The sequence below is a fragment of the Phalacrocorax carbo genome, chromosome 7 (genome assembly GCF_963921805.1).
Source record: "Phalacrocorax carbo chromosome 7, bPhaCar2.1, whole genome shotgun sequence".
In the NCBI taxonomy this organism is placed as follows: domain Eukaryota; kingdom Metazoa; phylum Chordata; class Aves; order Suliformes; family Phalacrocoracidae; genus Phalacrocorax; species Phalacrocorax carbo.
In genome coordinates, this window is record NC_087519.1 from 38,683,072 (window position 1) to 38,697,887 (window position 14,816).

Consider the following 14,816-nt stretch of genomic DNA (forward strand, 5'->3'; position numbering starts at 1 on the left):
TAGTCTCCTAACTAGATTTTTGAGAGATCACTCTTGGTGGTGGAAAGGGCAAAGTTAGGCCCACTACTGATCCCCTTGGAGAATCTTGTTTCATAGCAACAGTCATTCTTAAAAAAAAAACAACAACAAAAAAAACCCAAAAACACAAAACCCACAAACAAAAGTTCCTAGTAATAAGCTCTCAAAAAAATCTGTCCCAAGCTTAAACAATGCAACTAAATATTTTTTGGGAAATCTTTGTTGATTTGATTTGGAATTTCACAGTGTATGTGGTGACCTCCTCAGTTTTGCATATCATGCAGATTTTTCTTTAAGAGACTACTCAAGGCTGCATTCATTTCAGCTGAAACTCAGTTAGGATAGGTGCCTGAAGCTATAAAGTAGAAATATTCATTTTGGTCCTAAATCCTGAAGCCTCTTAGGTTTAGGGTGGTGTCAACCTGACTTGAATTTCATGGCTGGCCTCAACTTTTATAATTGGTGAATTGAAACCTCAGATCTGAATCATTCCTTTCACTCTGAAAAAGTTGGGTCTGAACTTCATGGCTCGGTTTCACTTCCCCTTGGGAGTTGCTGCCATCATTAATATTAATTTGTGAAGCTTCTTGTGCTTTCCATTTCCTTGAGTCTATGAAGTTTGCTGGATCTTGTCCTGCATCTTCACTGCCAAAGGACAGTTCACACCCTTCTGTACCTGCTGTAATTGTGTAATTAGGTAACGTTTCTTCAGGGCCTTAGATACTCTAGCCTGTTAGCATAGATGTTTTCTCCACCCAACACTGCAAGTCTTAAAAGTGCAGGAAGCTGCAGACAATGTAAATGTATGAAACCTGACCTTGAGTAATGAAGGTTTTAATAAATTATCTAGGAATAAGCCTTTTCTTTCCTTTACACTTCGCTTATTTGAAGTAATAACTATTCCTTTTGCATAGAAGGAAAGCCAGTTCCCAGGAATTGGTGTAACCAGCTATACCCAGGCAAACAAGTTTCCCAATGGGAAATAAGATGGGAATGTGTCCTTGCATATTCACCACAGGGTCACCATGATATGGCTGAACGAGTGCCCAGCTCTGCAGTGAGCCAGGTGACCTCTGCTCTCTTGGGCGACGGCTTGCAAGGGTATGTTGTGTTTGGGAAACGTGGCTGCTTCCCCAGCACGTTTGCCCAGTCTTGCAAATGTCCCTGGTGTTGGAGAAAGAAAAACCTGCTCTTGTGGTATGGCAATGCTCTGCCAATTGCACTGTTGAGCCTGCTTTAATGATCATTTTCTGCATATCACAAGTAAGACCCCACTCCAGATGAGATGCAGCAACTGTAACTTGATTTGGGAACTGGGCTGCCATTCAGAAGTGGTCTGGTCTTCGTGCTCTGGATTATTTATGAGGCAGGTTGTAGCTGGGACCTTTGGTGCTGGGGAAGGGGAGCTTTCCCAGCAAGCTTCTCTAGTGTGGTTTGTTGATATGCTGGATGGCGTTTGGGGCTGTCTGGACTTGAGGGAGGTTAGTGCTGTTGTTGAGTGGTAATAAGAAGCTGATATTCTTTGCAAGCAGCCTGCAGGGTTTGGATACTGAGGTCTCCTTAACGCCAGCAGAAGCTGCATGTTGGTGTCCCACGTGGCTCTGACCATCTCAGTAGTGGTCCCTAAGGTGTTTGGAGTCTGTCTTGAGCAAAGAGCCTCTGGCTGTTACATATACACCTGATAACAACCTGATTATACAAATGAAAAAGAATTTTGGAGGAACAAGGCAATAAGTGTGACCCAGTCTGAAAATTGTTTCTGCAGTGAGGCTTTAAGGGTAGTTAGGATGGTTTGAGATTAGCTTCCTCAGCTCTTGTTCTTAAAATAATAAAAAAAAAAAGCCTTTGACCACAAGAAGAGCTTAACTTAAAAAAATACTATTTTCAAGTTTTGGCAGCTGTTTGCTGGTTTTGCATATGTTCTTTTCAACTGAAACACTTACATAGAAACTTTTCCTTAAATAAAAAATTTGAACTGAAAGTGAGGCTTCCCTTTGTCAGTATTTCACCATTTGTTTTTTAAATGCGCAGAATATCTGGGAAACTTCTTATTTCCTGTAGACTCTCTCTCCAGTGATCTTTATCTACAATGTGAAGTCAGTGATTTCACCAGCAGTAGCTCACTGCTGCCACAAACAAAAAATATGGCACCTTGGATGTGTGCTCTTAACAACCAACTGTTGTGATCCCTGTCCTAACATCTCCTTGGTTTGCAGGACCTCCATGCAGTCGCAGTCATCCTATGGCTCCAACTCTCCACCGCTCAGCAAAATGAACAGCATGAACAAGCTGCCCTCAGTCAGCCAGCTAATTAACCCCCAGCAGCGCAATGCCCTGACCCCAACCACCATCCCTGACGGCATGGGAACCAACAGTAAGAAACCCTTGCTCCTTCTTCTCCTGCTCTGTGTGTGCTTCCCACTAATCTAGGGAAGGTGTCTTGGCATCTCCAAGTGGCTAGTGTTTGTCTGGGGAGCCTGGAGTCATTCATGGTAGCAGGACTGGGAACCTGCAGAGCCAAATATTGCTTGCTGCTGTGCCAGCAGCTTTCTCCAAGCTTCAGCATCCTGCTCTGAGCCTCACAGGGGTGAACGGAGCCACTTCTTACTGCAGATCTGGCTGGCTGTACTGTCATCTGTCTTTCGAGACTTTTTGTTTCTTCCTTTCCCAGAAGAGACGATACAAACATTGGCAAACTTTTCCCTCTCGCTTCAGTTAAGACACTTCTTAGTTTCAAAGGAAATACCTGCATCTCACAGCTCTGTAACCTGCTTCCTCCTGGCTTCTGAGGAGTGCCCAGCAGCACTGTAAATCTAGGATGCCAGACATGGTTCTGAGGGCTGAGGGTTTATTATTTTTTTTATTTTGGGGGGTTTTGTTGTTTATTTTCGTTTTGTTTTTGTTGTTTTTTTTATTTTTTATTTCAAAAGCACTGGGCTCTTGCCCACACCTGTTCCTGATTCCCTTTGGGTGCTCTCAGTGTCTCTGAAAACAAAGCTGTTTGGCTTCCGTATTGGGTTACTCCACTGGCTCTGTCCCGTGCCCCTCCTGCAGGAGGGAAAGCTGAGATGCCTGTGGCTTGCTTAGGTTTCTACTGAGCCTGTTTGTAAGGAGGGTAACGCGGCGGCAGCACTGCTGACAGTTGCTCTGGCAAGGGGAGAGCTCCTGAAGGACTGTCTGTCACCTGGTCCTTGTGCGGTTGTTGTGGTTCTGCCTGAAATTTCCTGTGAGCTTGCTCTGTATGGGAATTTGCAGGGGATTTAAGGCTGCTTCGGCTGAAGGTGCTGTCCCTTGGTGCCGTGCTGGGGGTGAAGCAGGGGTCTGGAGATGCCTGGGTAACAATGTGCTCCTCCTTCTTCTCTCCTCCAGTTCCCATGATGGGCACCCACATGGCCATGACCGGCGACATGAATGGCCTCAGCCCCACTCAGGCGCTGCCTCCTCCCCTCTCCATGCCTTCAACGTCCCACTGCACCCCCCCTCCTCCGTACCCCACAGACTGCAGCATCGTCAGGTGAGCAGGAGCAGGCTGCCTGGCACACATTTCCCACCCACAGGGAGCAGAGGCCTCATGTTGGGAGCCTGAAGGGTCCTACTGGGTCCCTCACCCCGTTCTCCTGGAGCAGTGGATCCCAGTGGATCTTGGCAGTCCTGGGGCTGGCAACGTCGGGGCACAAAGCCTCAAACCCTCACCTCTGAGCAGCTGAGAGAAACAGGGATGTTAAGACTGCAAGAAAGCTGAGGGATACAGCATCTGTTGGACTGGTGGAGCTGAGGGCACCAAGCAGTCTTGCAAACATTTCTTTTTTCCTTTTTCTTTTTTTTCTTTTTTTTCCGTTTGGCCACTTGACAAGCCATGGCTAGGGTCAGATGCCCCTCAGCCCTCCGTGAGGTTGAACAACTTGAAAGATGCTACCCATAAAGGAGGAATCCTTTATGCTTAGGGAAGAATGTGCTGATTTGAGGTACCCTGTGTGCATGATGTGTCTGAGCCCTGGGCCCACTGCCTTGCTGAAGCCCTGTATCCATGCAGCAGGCTGCCACGGTCTCAGCCACCTTCTGGGTGAAGTGACCCAGCAGGAGAGTCCAGGTGAGCCTTCCTGCCCCAAGATCCAGGCTGTGTAGCACCAGTTCTTGACTAAGGCAAGGTGATGCCACGAGGGCTGTCTGCTAGGAGCCAAACTGAAGGACTCCCTCATTTGTTGGATGTGGCAGTGATGTGGCTTGCTGGCCTGGGATGTCTTGGAGAAGGTCAAGCCAAGGGTGAAAGCTTTGTTTCCTGTTGCTGCAGGTTGGCTGAGTGTTTGGTTTTTCTGTGGTTTGGGCTGTTGCAGCCAGGGTGATCCTTTTTTCTCTCTCCTTCCTTCCTTCCTCCTCTGCAGCTTCTTAGCGAGGTTGGGCTGCTCATCCTGTGTGGATTATTTCACGACCCAAGGGCTGACCACCATCTATCAGATTGAGCATTACTCCATGGATGTAAGTAACTCCTCACCATTTCCTTTGTTTGCACTCTTGGCCCTGCTGTAGGAATGGGTCAGAAATCCAGACTCAGTATATTTTTATTTTTATATCATTAGTTTGATTTAAGGCTGTTGCACACATAGATGTTGTGAGGTGAAGAGAGGCTGGACTCAGGGCCAGTATTGTAACTGCCTTGCCTGGCACAGAGAAAGAGTGTCTCCCCCTCCCCACTACTGTGCACTTTAGCCCCCAAAGTGGCCCCAGCCCACATGCCTGTTAATTCTGCAAGGCTTGGTTTCAGTTTACACTGCTCTGAAACACCTCACTTGCCTGCAGACAAGTAGGCTGTCCAGAAGTGGTCTGCATTTTTCCTTTCCTGCTTCTGTTTTCTGGCCTTACCTTAATGATCTTCCCTTGCTGCTGGCATCTCAGCTCAGCTGTGTTTTTTTTCTCTTGCATGGCTTTGCTTTGCGGTTGCTGCTTCCTTTCCTGTGCCATTGCTCTCCTCAGAGCTGGCTGTCCCTTTTTTTTTTTGTCCCAAGACTTTGCAAGGCTGTGGCGCTTTTGCTTCCTAGCGTGGGCTGCCTTCCTTCTGCTGCTGCTCTAATTAGAAAAGCTGACCCAAATTAACCAAAGCTGGTTGCTAATTTTTTCAGAAGCTGATATCACATATCCCAGAGTTTAGGTAATGCTACCCTCAGGTACAGAGATGGTAGGGCCTCAAAAGTCCAAGTGTTCTAAGGTTACATGTCTGTTCTTAAATTGTGGTTATGTTCAAGTAATTAAGGCAGTTCCTATAGAGTCAGGCCCAGAGCTTCAAATACTGGAGCTCAGACTTGGATTCTAAAATCCTTTGCAGGCTTTCAAATAAATATGGAAGCTTTCAAAGCAGTTAAGCTTCTGCAGCCCAACATCCCCCACCATAGACAACCAGCAGGTCTCCCTGAGGTTGTCTTGGAGACTTTGCAGTCCATGTAGCTTTAGGTCACCTTATCTTATGCATGAATGTGTGTTTTGTGTAACTTCAAAACAGACCTTGTGTCATTAGTCCTTGTGGCCTCGTGGCTATGCATGCTTGTTCAGAAGTGAACCACCACCTTCAGGATTAATGGTTTGTCTTCTACAGTGCATCATGGATACCTAGATTTTAGCAGCTGCTTTAGTTAATAGGCATCTGCAGGGTGGCCCAGAGGCTGCTTCTGCTCCCGGAGCCAGCTTGCCCAGGGATTGCCCTGTTAAGCCCTCCACCTTGCCTTGCAGGATCTGGTGAGCCTCAAGATCCCAGAGCAGTTCCGCCATGCCATCTGGAAGGGCATCCTGGACCACCGGCAGCTCCATGACTTCTCCTCCCCTCCCCACCTCCTGCGCACCCCCAGTGGCGCCTCCACCGTCAGTGTGGGCTCCAGCGAAACCCGGGGGGAGCGGGTCATTGACGCAGTCCGCTTCACGCTCCGGCAGACCATTTCCTTCCCACCCCGAGATGAGTGGAATGACTTCAACTTTGACATGGATGCCCGGCGCAACAAACAGCAACGCATCAAGGAGGAAGGGGAGTGAGCTCTGCGGACCCTGCTCCACCCCGCCTCGGCCACAAACTGCTCAGCCGTTCATTTGTCTTCCTTCTGCTTGGTACTGCACCCTGGACGAAGGGCGGAGGGAGTCTTCTTGCTCACTCATGCTAGTTATGTTCTTGATGCTGTCTAGGTCGCACTCCTGGACTGTGACCTCTGCCCCAGCTCTTACAAGGGGAAGAGCTGAGCAAAGGGGGAAGGCGGGTGGTATTTCCTTGAAAGCCGTTGACCTTCTTGAGAAGGTGTTGTTCTTGTTTCATGTTTTCCTTTGGGGAGAGGGCTTCTTTTCTTGACCTTTGAATCCTCACACACCTTGTGGGCATCCTGACCTGCAAACTTGTCTTCTCCCATCCAGCGATCCTGCTTTGAAAAGCAGGAAGGTTAAAATAAATTTTTAAAAAGCCAAAAAATCCCAAACCTCAACCCCAAAACCAAATGCAAAAAACCCAAAGCCACTAAACCCTGAACTGGCAGTTCATCCAAAAAATAAATGGGAATCAGTCTGCTGAACGTCGCACTTAAACAGCCTCTTCCCACGGAGCTGAGTGTTCTGTTCATGTGTAATATTCTCCAGTGGAGACAGCACATGCACTTTGCTGGGCAGGCCAGTGCTTATGGCCACCTGAAACCCAATTTTTCCTTTTCCCTCACCTTCTCTGGGAAAAGTCAAACCTGCTGTCTCTTCTTGTTTGAATTTACATTCATGTGTATGTTCTGGTTTCCTTGTTTCAGGATATAAATGCAAATACATCCATCGGTCACTGACTTCTGTCCCCCACCCAACCTTTAGCCATTCTGTACTACTACTGACGTTTAAGATAGAGAATTAGGCTTTGCCACATATGCAGCCTTGTTAGTTTAGAATAAGGACTTGCCTGCCTACCCTCCAGTTGAACAGAGGACCAGCTGAGAGCTGCACACTGATTTGTAGGCCTTCAGCTATCCTAAACACAGACAATCTTTTATTTAGACCATGCTAGATTGGTTTCCTGCCAAGTAAAGTAGAACCGTCTTTAGACATATCTGTAATAGGCTGGAGCCTGTTGTGGTTTGTTGCTATACTGACTGTAGACTAAGTGATGAGCAACTAGAAGTGGAGAGTGAAAAAAGAAAGACATTTCCAACTGCCTTGGAACAAGGTCCAGCTCCTAGTGATATGAGTGTTAATACTGCAAAATGTCATGTTTACATGAGAAACTGATTTTTCTGGTGTTTTTTCTTTATTGGTTCTACAGTGGCTGTGCTCTGAGGCATTTCCTCTGACTGCCAGCGATCCTGTGGACAAGTAACTGAACAGAGTACATGTTTTCACATTTATATTGGCCAAGGTAGTGAGACTGTAACATATACAGAACAAAAATTGAGGAGCTTGGCTCAGCGCAGCTGCTTTCAAGTTGGCTTGCTCTTTTTAAGAGTAAGCCTGACTTTTGTTAGGGAAAGATGAAAAATGCCGCTTAAATGACTTGTCATCCTACCTTGCTACAACCAGATAATCTCGTTTCAATGCAGTGGCTGTTTCTGGTCCCTGCTGTGTGCCACATATTTCATTTAAGTCTGATTATTGTTAGCATCTTCCTCCATCTGTCTGTTGTGCAAGGTCTATGTTATATTCAAAGACTGCCTTTTGGTAACTGTGGAAGCCTATTTTGGATAGCTCTAAATAGTAATGCAAGATGGTTACCCTGTAAAGTGTGTGTATATAGAATTTTTTTTATATGTGTAATTTTTGTTTCCTACAGCATAACATGCCAATTTTTATTTCTTCTTGGGCTACCGGGTCTGACAGAACCACAATGAAATATTGTTTGTTTTTCTGTTTTTTAATTATTATTTTTATGCAGAGCGCTTACAGTATGCCTTGTAACAAATGATGCGTCACGGAACAAATATATTTGTATTTTTCATACTGAGATTCATATTACTTTGCAGTTGGGGGGCAGGTACTGAAAGCCTGTTTTATCATTTTATTTTGTAACACTTCAAAGAGCAGCGTCCTAGATTTCAAGGTATTTAACGTGCTCAGTGTGAAAACTTATTATGTTTTTTTTTTTCCTCCCTATATGCTACAAAAGAAGCAAGTCATCCTGCTCTTGACTTGATGCAAGGATTAATTCAGAGGGGCAGTGTTAGTGCGGGGAAAGTGTTAGTGCAGGTACTCTACAAATTCTTGGAGGTGAATTAGGTTGTGCCCTTCTCGCCTCCAAGATGTTGCATCTCCATTGTGTAATCCTTCTGAGCTGCTTCAGTATTGTACAAATATTGATGCAAAAATACTGTCATTTTAGGAACTAGGAAGCTTCTGACTATAAAGGTTACTGCAACTAATGCTGTGCCCAGAGTCTGGGTGCAAGAATTTCAGTATCTGCTTTTCAACTCAGCAGTGAGATGGAGCTTTTCTGCTGCATCACTAATGATTAAAATATATGCTGTGAAAACCTTCTTTCTACTGTATACCACTATGGAGCCCACTTCTGTATAACTGGAATCTTCAAGTGAGTTTGAACTGCTGTAGCTTTTACCCTCCCCTGTAGAGCTGTGATTTATTTTTTGTTTTGTTTTGATACATCAAAGCGTGTGGGTTAATTGAGCTGAGAATCTGCCAATGCTTGTAGCAATGACAGTGTTGCCTGGACCAAGACCTCTGTGTGTTTTGGAACACCTTGTTGTTGAAGTCAATGAAAATAAAAGCCAGACTGAAAATGACACTGAATTCCCAAGGAGCTTCTTTTCTTGCCTGTGTGCCACCTTGGAAATGAGCAGACTGCTGCTTCCTCTTCTGAGCAGCCAGGGCTCAGTGTTGCCTTTGCCTGTGTGCAGTTTTCTAATCCACATAAAATCCATGGTACAAGAGTATATTGTAAGGTGCCATCACACACCCATGTGCTGCCTTTCTGGCAGATCAAATGGGTCAGCCCCATAACTCTCTTGTTGAACTGTGAAGTCTTCTGGCTTTTGCATTGTTTGCATGGCTCTCTTTTGCCCTTTCATCAGGTGTCCTTATCCTGTTTCTGAGCAGGGCACCAGGACCTGCCTACGTTCAATGTCCTACTTGAACATGACGGGGCTGTGACTGCTGTGTGCCCTGTCAGGGGGGAGGGAATGTGGCACTTTAAGCAGGCAGGGTTAGTGCTGCCCTTTCCTATCTCCACACTTGTGAAATAGCCTTGCACAGCTGCCATCACCACCCACCCTGGAGCCTGGGGAGGTTTGTCCTCCTTATTCAGCTCACACCAAAGTCTTTGTGCAGCACCCTATGCATCCTGTCTCCTACCAAAGCCTTTTCCTATTCCTTTTTATTCCAATTCCTCTTCCAAGGATTTGAAAGAAGAGCAGCTCAGAGCCAATGGGATGGCTGTCCTAAAAGTGATTGGAGTGGCTTTCATCAGCTGGTGGCTTCAGTCTGTCCACAGACTACAGCATTAAGAGCCCAGCTTCATGACTGGTTTCTGTGTGGGGCCCCATGTCTGTCTGTCTGTCTCTTACAGTTTTCCTGGGTTATGGTTGAGGGAGGATGCTTGGGAATGGAAAGAGGCAAAAAAAAACCACCCCACAAAGATCTCAAAAGAAGAAAAGTCCCTTGTTTCCCTTGGGAATTAGTTTCATATTTACCATTAGGGTAGGGAAGGCCTACCTGATTTCTTTGGTCTGGTCGCTGTTTCTTTTCCCTTTTGCAAAAAGGATTAGAAAAGCAGTTCTCTGGATATCAATATCCAGAGGCACCAGTCCCCTGGTTGCACTCTGACAGGGATTGCTTGAATGTGGTGTTAAAAATTAGTATGTTGCCCTCAAAAGAGAGAAGTGCTACTACAAACTTGCTGTTTCAGCTGATGGATTCCTTGCCTCTAGAGGCAAAAATTGGATCAGGTAAAATAAGATTTCAGTTTCTGTTAAGCAGGTTGGTTTGAAATATGTTTGCTGATGGTTGCAATTGCTGACTGCTGTGATCCACTGCTGGAGTAGGGACTTCTGCATTGCTTGTGTTACAGCAAGGGTTTCTGTGCTGAGGAATCCCAAGCTGGTGCTCTCCCTTTTGCACTCCACCCGTACCCATTGGAATTTTGTCTTTGAATATTGGGATGCTTCATATGCAGGCATGAAGTTTTCAGGGCAGGAATCCATCACAGGCTTCCAGCTGTGTTTTGCAAGGCTGGGTGGACCTCTGAAGACGTGCATACCCTTCTATGCTGTTTCCTAAGCGTGCTGAAGCTAGCAGTCCCCTGGAATGAAACTTATCCGGACACAACAAAACTTGGCAAATGCCCGAGTGGAGCCTGTGAAGGGTGTCTCGCTCATCATGTTCTTCCTGTCCTGTGTGGCTTAGCAGAAGCCCCTGCCTCCCTGACAGCAAAGTGGCTGCCTGCACTCTAGTGGGAAGACTGCTGGCCCTGACCTCCCTCTCTGCCTCTTTGCAAGTTGTTACTCAGTGGGAAAACTGTGTGGGCAGCCCAGCCCTAGCACCAAGTGGAAGCTTGGGCTGTTTGGCCTTCTGATTTGCTGAGCTATGAAACGTGTAGCCCATACAAACTGCTGTGTGAAGGTTAGTGAGAGGAGCTATACGAGGCCAGTGCTTTAGCCCTGAAAGGTTCCCTACATACTCTTCCTTGTGGGGCAGCAGTGCACAGCTGCTACCCTGGTGTGGAGTGTAGCCACCTGGGCACGGGCTGTGCTGATGCTGAGCCTTCACCAGGCAGGTTTGCCAAGCAGCCTTGCCTGGCTGCCAGGCTCAAGCTGATGGTTTCTGGGTCCTGAGATGTTTTGGCTCTCTGTGACCCATAACAGCAGTGAGTCATCTTCCTGAGCATATTGCAGAGGGTAAAGGCTGGAGTTCTGGAGTCTTATTGTTTATTTCATACGCTGGCCATGAAGGCTGAATAAACTGGAAGGAAGCTAAACTTCATGCCCTGTTGGCAAGGACTGGCTGCAGCTTTCTCCTAGCTTGCTTGCCTAAGATTAAGGAGCCAAAATTTTACTCAGAGGTAGATGGCAGTAGCCCTTTGCTACAGCTGTGCTCTCCTGATCTGGGTCCCATGAACTGGTCCCTTTTCCTTATATGCCTATCCCCTCCCAACTGTATATGCCAATCCTTTAGCATAAGGCCTTAACATCAACCCGTTTCACCTGGAAACAGGTGGTTTTGGTTTTTTTTGTGTGTGTATTTCTATCAGTAGGTGCCTTTCATTCAGTGAGGAGTCGGAGCCCCACCTCAGCCCTCTCCATCTGTCTGTGGATGTTGCAGGGCCACCCATTGCAGCCATGCCCTGCTGCTGTGTGAGTGTGGCTGTTTGCTTCCTTGGCTCAAGATGGTCTGAGTCCTTTTTGGGCTGGAGGGAGGGTATCAGCTGGTTTTGTTAAAATGTTTAAACTTACTTGTAAACACTCCTACACTGTCACATGTTTTGTTCTTAGGAAACATCAGCTCTGCCTTCATGAAGTGAGCCAGATGCCTGGGACCACTGGTGAGTAAAGGAAAGGCTGTGATGGAGGGGGTGGGCAGGAGATGCAGGATTTGGGGTGAGATGTGGGGGCTGTAGCTGCAGTCTCAGGGCACAAGCAAGCACTGAGGGGCATCTCCAGGGACTGTAGTGATTGTGTGCCTTCAGCACTGAAGCCAAAGGCTGAGGGTCCTAACCACACCTGAGGATGTTCCTTGTGCCCACCATGTTTCTGCTTTGGTGGCTGCAGTCACAGCAGTACCACACCTCGCTCTGCTCCCACAGCAGTATCAGACACAGGCCCATGAGCAACTGGCTTTCTCTGAGATTGTTTGGTGAGGGTCTCCATAGACCATTCTGCTGATTTTCTCACTGCTGTTGCAGTGCAGTGCCCTTTGCATGCTGTGATAATGTGAGCACAGCAGCCAGTGGCTTTTTTTTGGCTGTGCCACTTCCCTGGACGATGGGGATACATGATCCAGCAGGAGGTGGGTGCCTTCTGGCATGCTCAGCAATTACTCACGGGTAGCTGGGCTGATACCAACCGTTACAGCATGCAAGGGAGGTGCTTACATTGTCTCGCCCAACGGCCTAGGGTGGAAGATTTGGCTCCCTGCATCATCAGTGGCAAGAAAGTCCTTGGGGAGCCATTCAGAGCATATTAGCTTCCCACTCTGAATCATGCCCAGGAAGATGTGGTCTCATTATTGCCTGCATCAAGGCCAAGGGAAGACTAAGCTTGTTTGTTAATATTAAGAAGGATGGCTCTGTCCATGCAATCAGCTTTGATGAGTTCCTAAGTTTTGTGGCTGTACTGCGAGAGGCACTCTCATGGCACAGCAAGTACCTGCCTGCAGGGCTCTGTGTGTGGCAAAGAAACTGGTGCAGGGTCTGAAAAGAAAAAGGGGAAAACTGAAACAAAATAAACTGGCAGCCCTGGAGAAGAGATGGTGCTTTTCCTCTTCTGTTTTAACTGGCAGCACTCTTGAAATGAGTGTCTAGCAGAGGAAAGGGGAAGGGGAAGGGAAAGGGAAAGGGAAAGGGAAGGGAAGGGAAGGGGAAGGGGAAGGGAAAATCCAAACTGTCATTTGAGAAAAAAAATGAGACAACGGGAGATCTGCCTGCACTGAAGCCAAGGCGCTTCCGAGTATATCATCTCCCACCCGCCTTGGTTCCTCTGTCAAGGGGCTTTGTAATGCTGTCTTCATAAAAAAGAAAAAAAGTATAACCATAAGGAGGGGAGCGGTGGTGCGGAGCCGGGCGGAGCCGGGCGGGCGGCGGCCGCGCTGCCCGGGCAGCCACTGCCCTCTAGCGGGACCCGCTCCCGGCCCGGCCCTGCGCCGAGCGCCGGGGGCTGCGGTGCCGCCGGCAGCACGAGGTGGGGGTGCAGGGACCTGCTGCAGCTCCAGGCGTCTGTGGCTGGCCGGGGCATGCGAAGGCTCCTGGTGCCAGCCCTCCTCCTGCCGCCGTCGTGGTCCCGTGTTTCCCGTCACAGGCAGGTGCAACCCAAATTGCTGAGCCTGTGTGCCGCCCCCCCCCGTCCCCCAAACGCCTCCTGTGCTCACGGTGTGGGCATGAGTTTTATAAAACTGCCTTTCTCAACAGTCCCTTGTATGCCACATGCAAGAGCTGCAGCAACAATTCTTGTTTGTTTATTTTTCATGAGTGGAATAAGCAAGCGACCTGTTGGTGCTTCGAGCAACTTTTACCGTAGCTGCCTCTTGGGAAAGCTGCTCCTCTCCTGCCCTTTGCTGTACACCCAGGGGATCCCCATCATTGTGCCCATGCCAACAAACACCAGCAGAAATGAGACATTCAGAAGATGAAGACCAAAGACCATCACCTGCCAAAACAGGAGAGACAACTGCCCTCACCCCAGGCAGCTCTTGGGTGCAGAAAGCCTCAAACTGTGCCCTCAGTTGGTGAACCTCTGCCCAGAGATATCTCCAGAGCCAGAGCCTACCCATGCCAGGAAGCTGATTGGAGGTGCTTTGGAAGCGAGCAGCCTTGCATGGTTGCCGTGTTGCAACACCCCACAGCCATGGCCAGCATGCAGCAGCACCTCAGGCCCCCAGTGCCATGCATGCCCTGCCTGAGGGCATGAGAGGTACTCCACCTTCCCTCCACGCACACACACAGTGTCTTGGCTGCAAAAGTCCTCCCTGCTAGAGCGATACGCATCTCTTCCAGCTGAGAAAATACCACCAGGTATTTTGCAGGGTGCACACACCACAGCCAGGAACTCCCACAGCAGCACCTGGCTGGAGCACCAGCGGCCGGCTCTGGGCTCCCACGCTGCCACAGCAGCCAGCTCAGCCAGTCTGGGTGGGGAGCCCGGCACGCAGCCAGGGCCGACCTGCCTGCAGCACCCACAACCCTGCTGTGCACCTGCATGGCTCTGCAGGGTGCTGCAGGCAGAGCGGGGCTGTCCCTTGGGGCTCCCCGCGAGCTCTTGGCTCGAAGGCCGTGAGCTGGCTCTGGCTCAGTTTGGTGGTGCATGCTGTAAAATCTCACCCCACTTATTTGGCCCACATGCAGCCCTCTCCCAGGGGAGGCTAAACATGAGAGCAGCCCCCAGCACTGGGCAGGCACCTGCTGCAGTTCAGGGCTGTGCCATGGAGACAGGTTGCAGGTCCCAAGGAGGGGCTGAGGAGCTGGAGAAGATGCACTCACCTTAGCTGGGAGGTGGTGAGATGTATGGCAAGCTGGCAGCCATGGGCAGCACTGGTGTGGGTTCTGGGCTTTGCGTACACAGGCTTTCTGCTCAGCACCCAGGTGCCCCCATTGCTCACCCCTACTCTGGTCTCCAGGTCCCAGCCTGGCTTTCCTGGCTGGGTTGGCCATGGCCTGCAGGGACACCAGAGGGAAGAGTGCCCGAACTGTTCATTTGCACACAAAGGTATGAACTGAGTGCTCGGCTCTCAGATGTGGACAAGCATTTGTCAGGTGTGTCTTTTCAGTTATTCAGCAGTCAGCCTGAGCATTTCCAAGCACTCTTCTAATTGGCCATCTCCAGTCTTTACCTGCACTTTCCTTCCCCCCCCCCCCCCCCCCCCCCCCCCCCCCCCCCAGTAGCTGCAGCATGAAGCTGGGCAGGAGCAGGTCTGAAGGGGAAGATGTTAGGGTGGCCCCGTGGTCCCTTGGAAGGGATTTTTCAGCTCTGTCCTGGAGCAGTGAACTCTGGTAAGGTGTTTCCTACTTTTCTAGGAGAGCTGCTGATTTCCTGCAGTTTTTCCTGAGTTTCCTATACGACACCACAGGGAATTGGCTGACTTTTTCCTATTTTCTTCCTGAGGTTGTTTTTGTTTGCTGACGGGGTTTTTTTTTTGTTTTG

General features: G+C 48.8%; 1 protein-coding gene across 1 annotated transcript in view; it reads left to right on the forward strand.

Moving 5' to 3' along the window:
- TP63 (tumor protein p63) overlaps nucleotides 1-8,748 on the forward strand; it is an 83,054-nt gene extending 74,306 nt beyond the window's left edge. The window contains exons 9-12 of the mRNA XM_064457584.1: nucleotides 2,235-2,392; nucleotides 3,388-3,532; nucleotides 4,401-4,494; nucleotides 5,740-8,748. Coding sequence (XP_064313654.1) covers nucleotides 2,235-2,392; nucleotides 3,388-3,532; nucleotides 4,401-4,494; nucleotides 5,740-6,036 — 694 coding nt within the window. The 3' untranslated portion in view covers nucleotides 6,037-8,748. The remainder of the gene's footprint in view (nucleotides 1-2,234; nucleotides 2,393-3,387; nucleotides 3,533-4,400; nucleotides 4,495-5,739) is intronic.
- The last annotated feature ends 6,068 nt before the right edge of the window (nucleotides 8,749-14,816 follow it).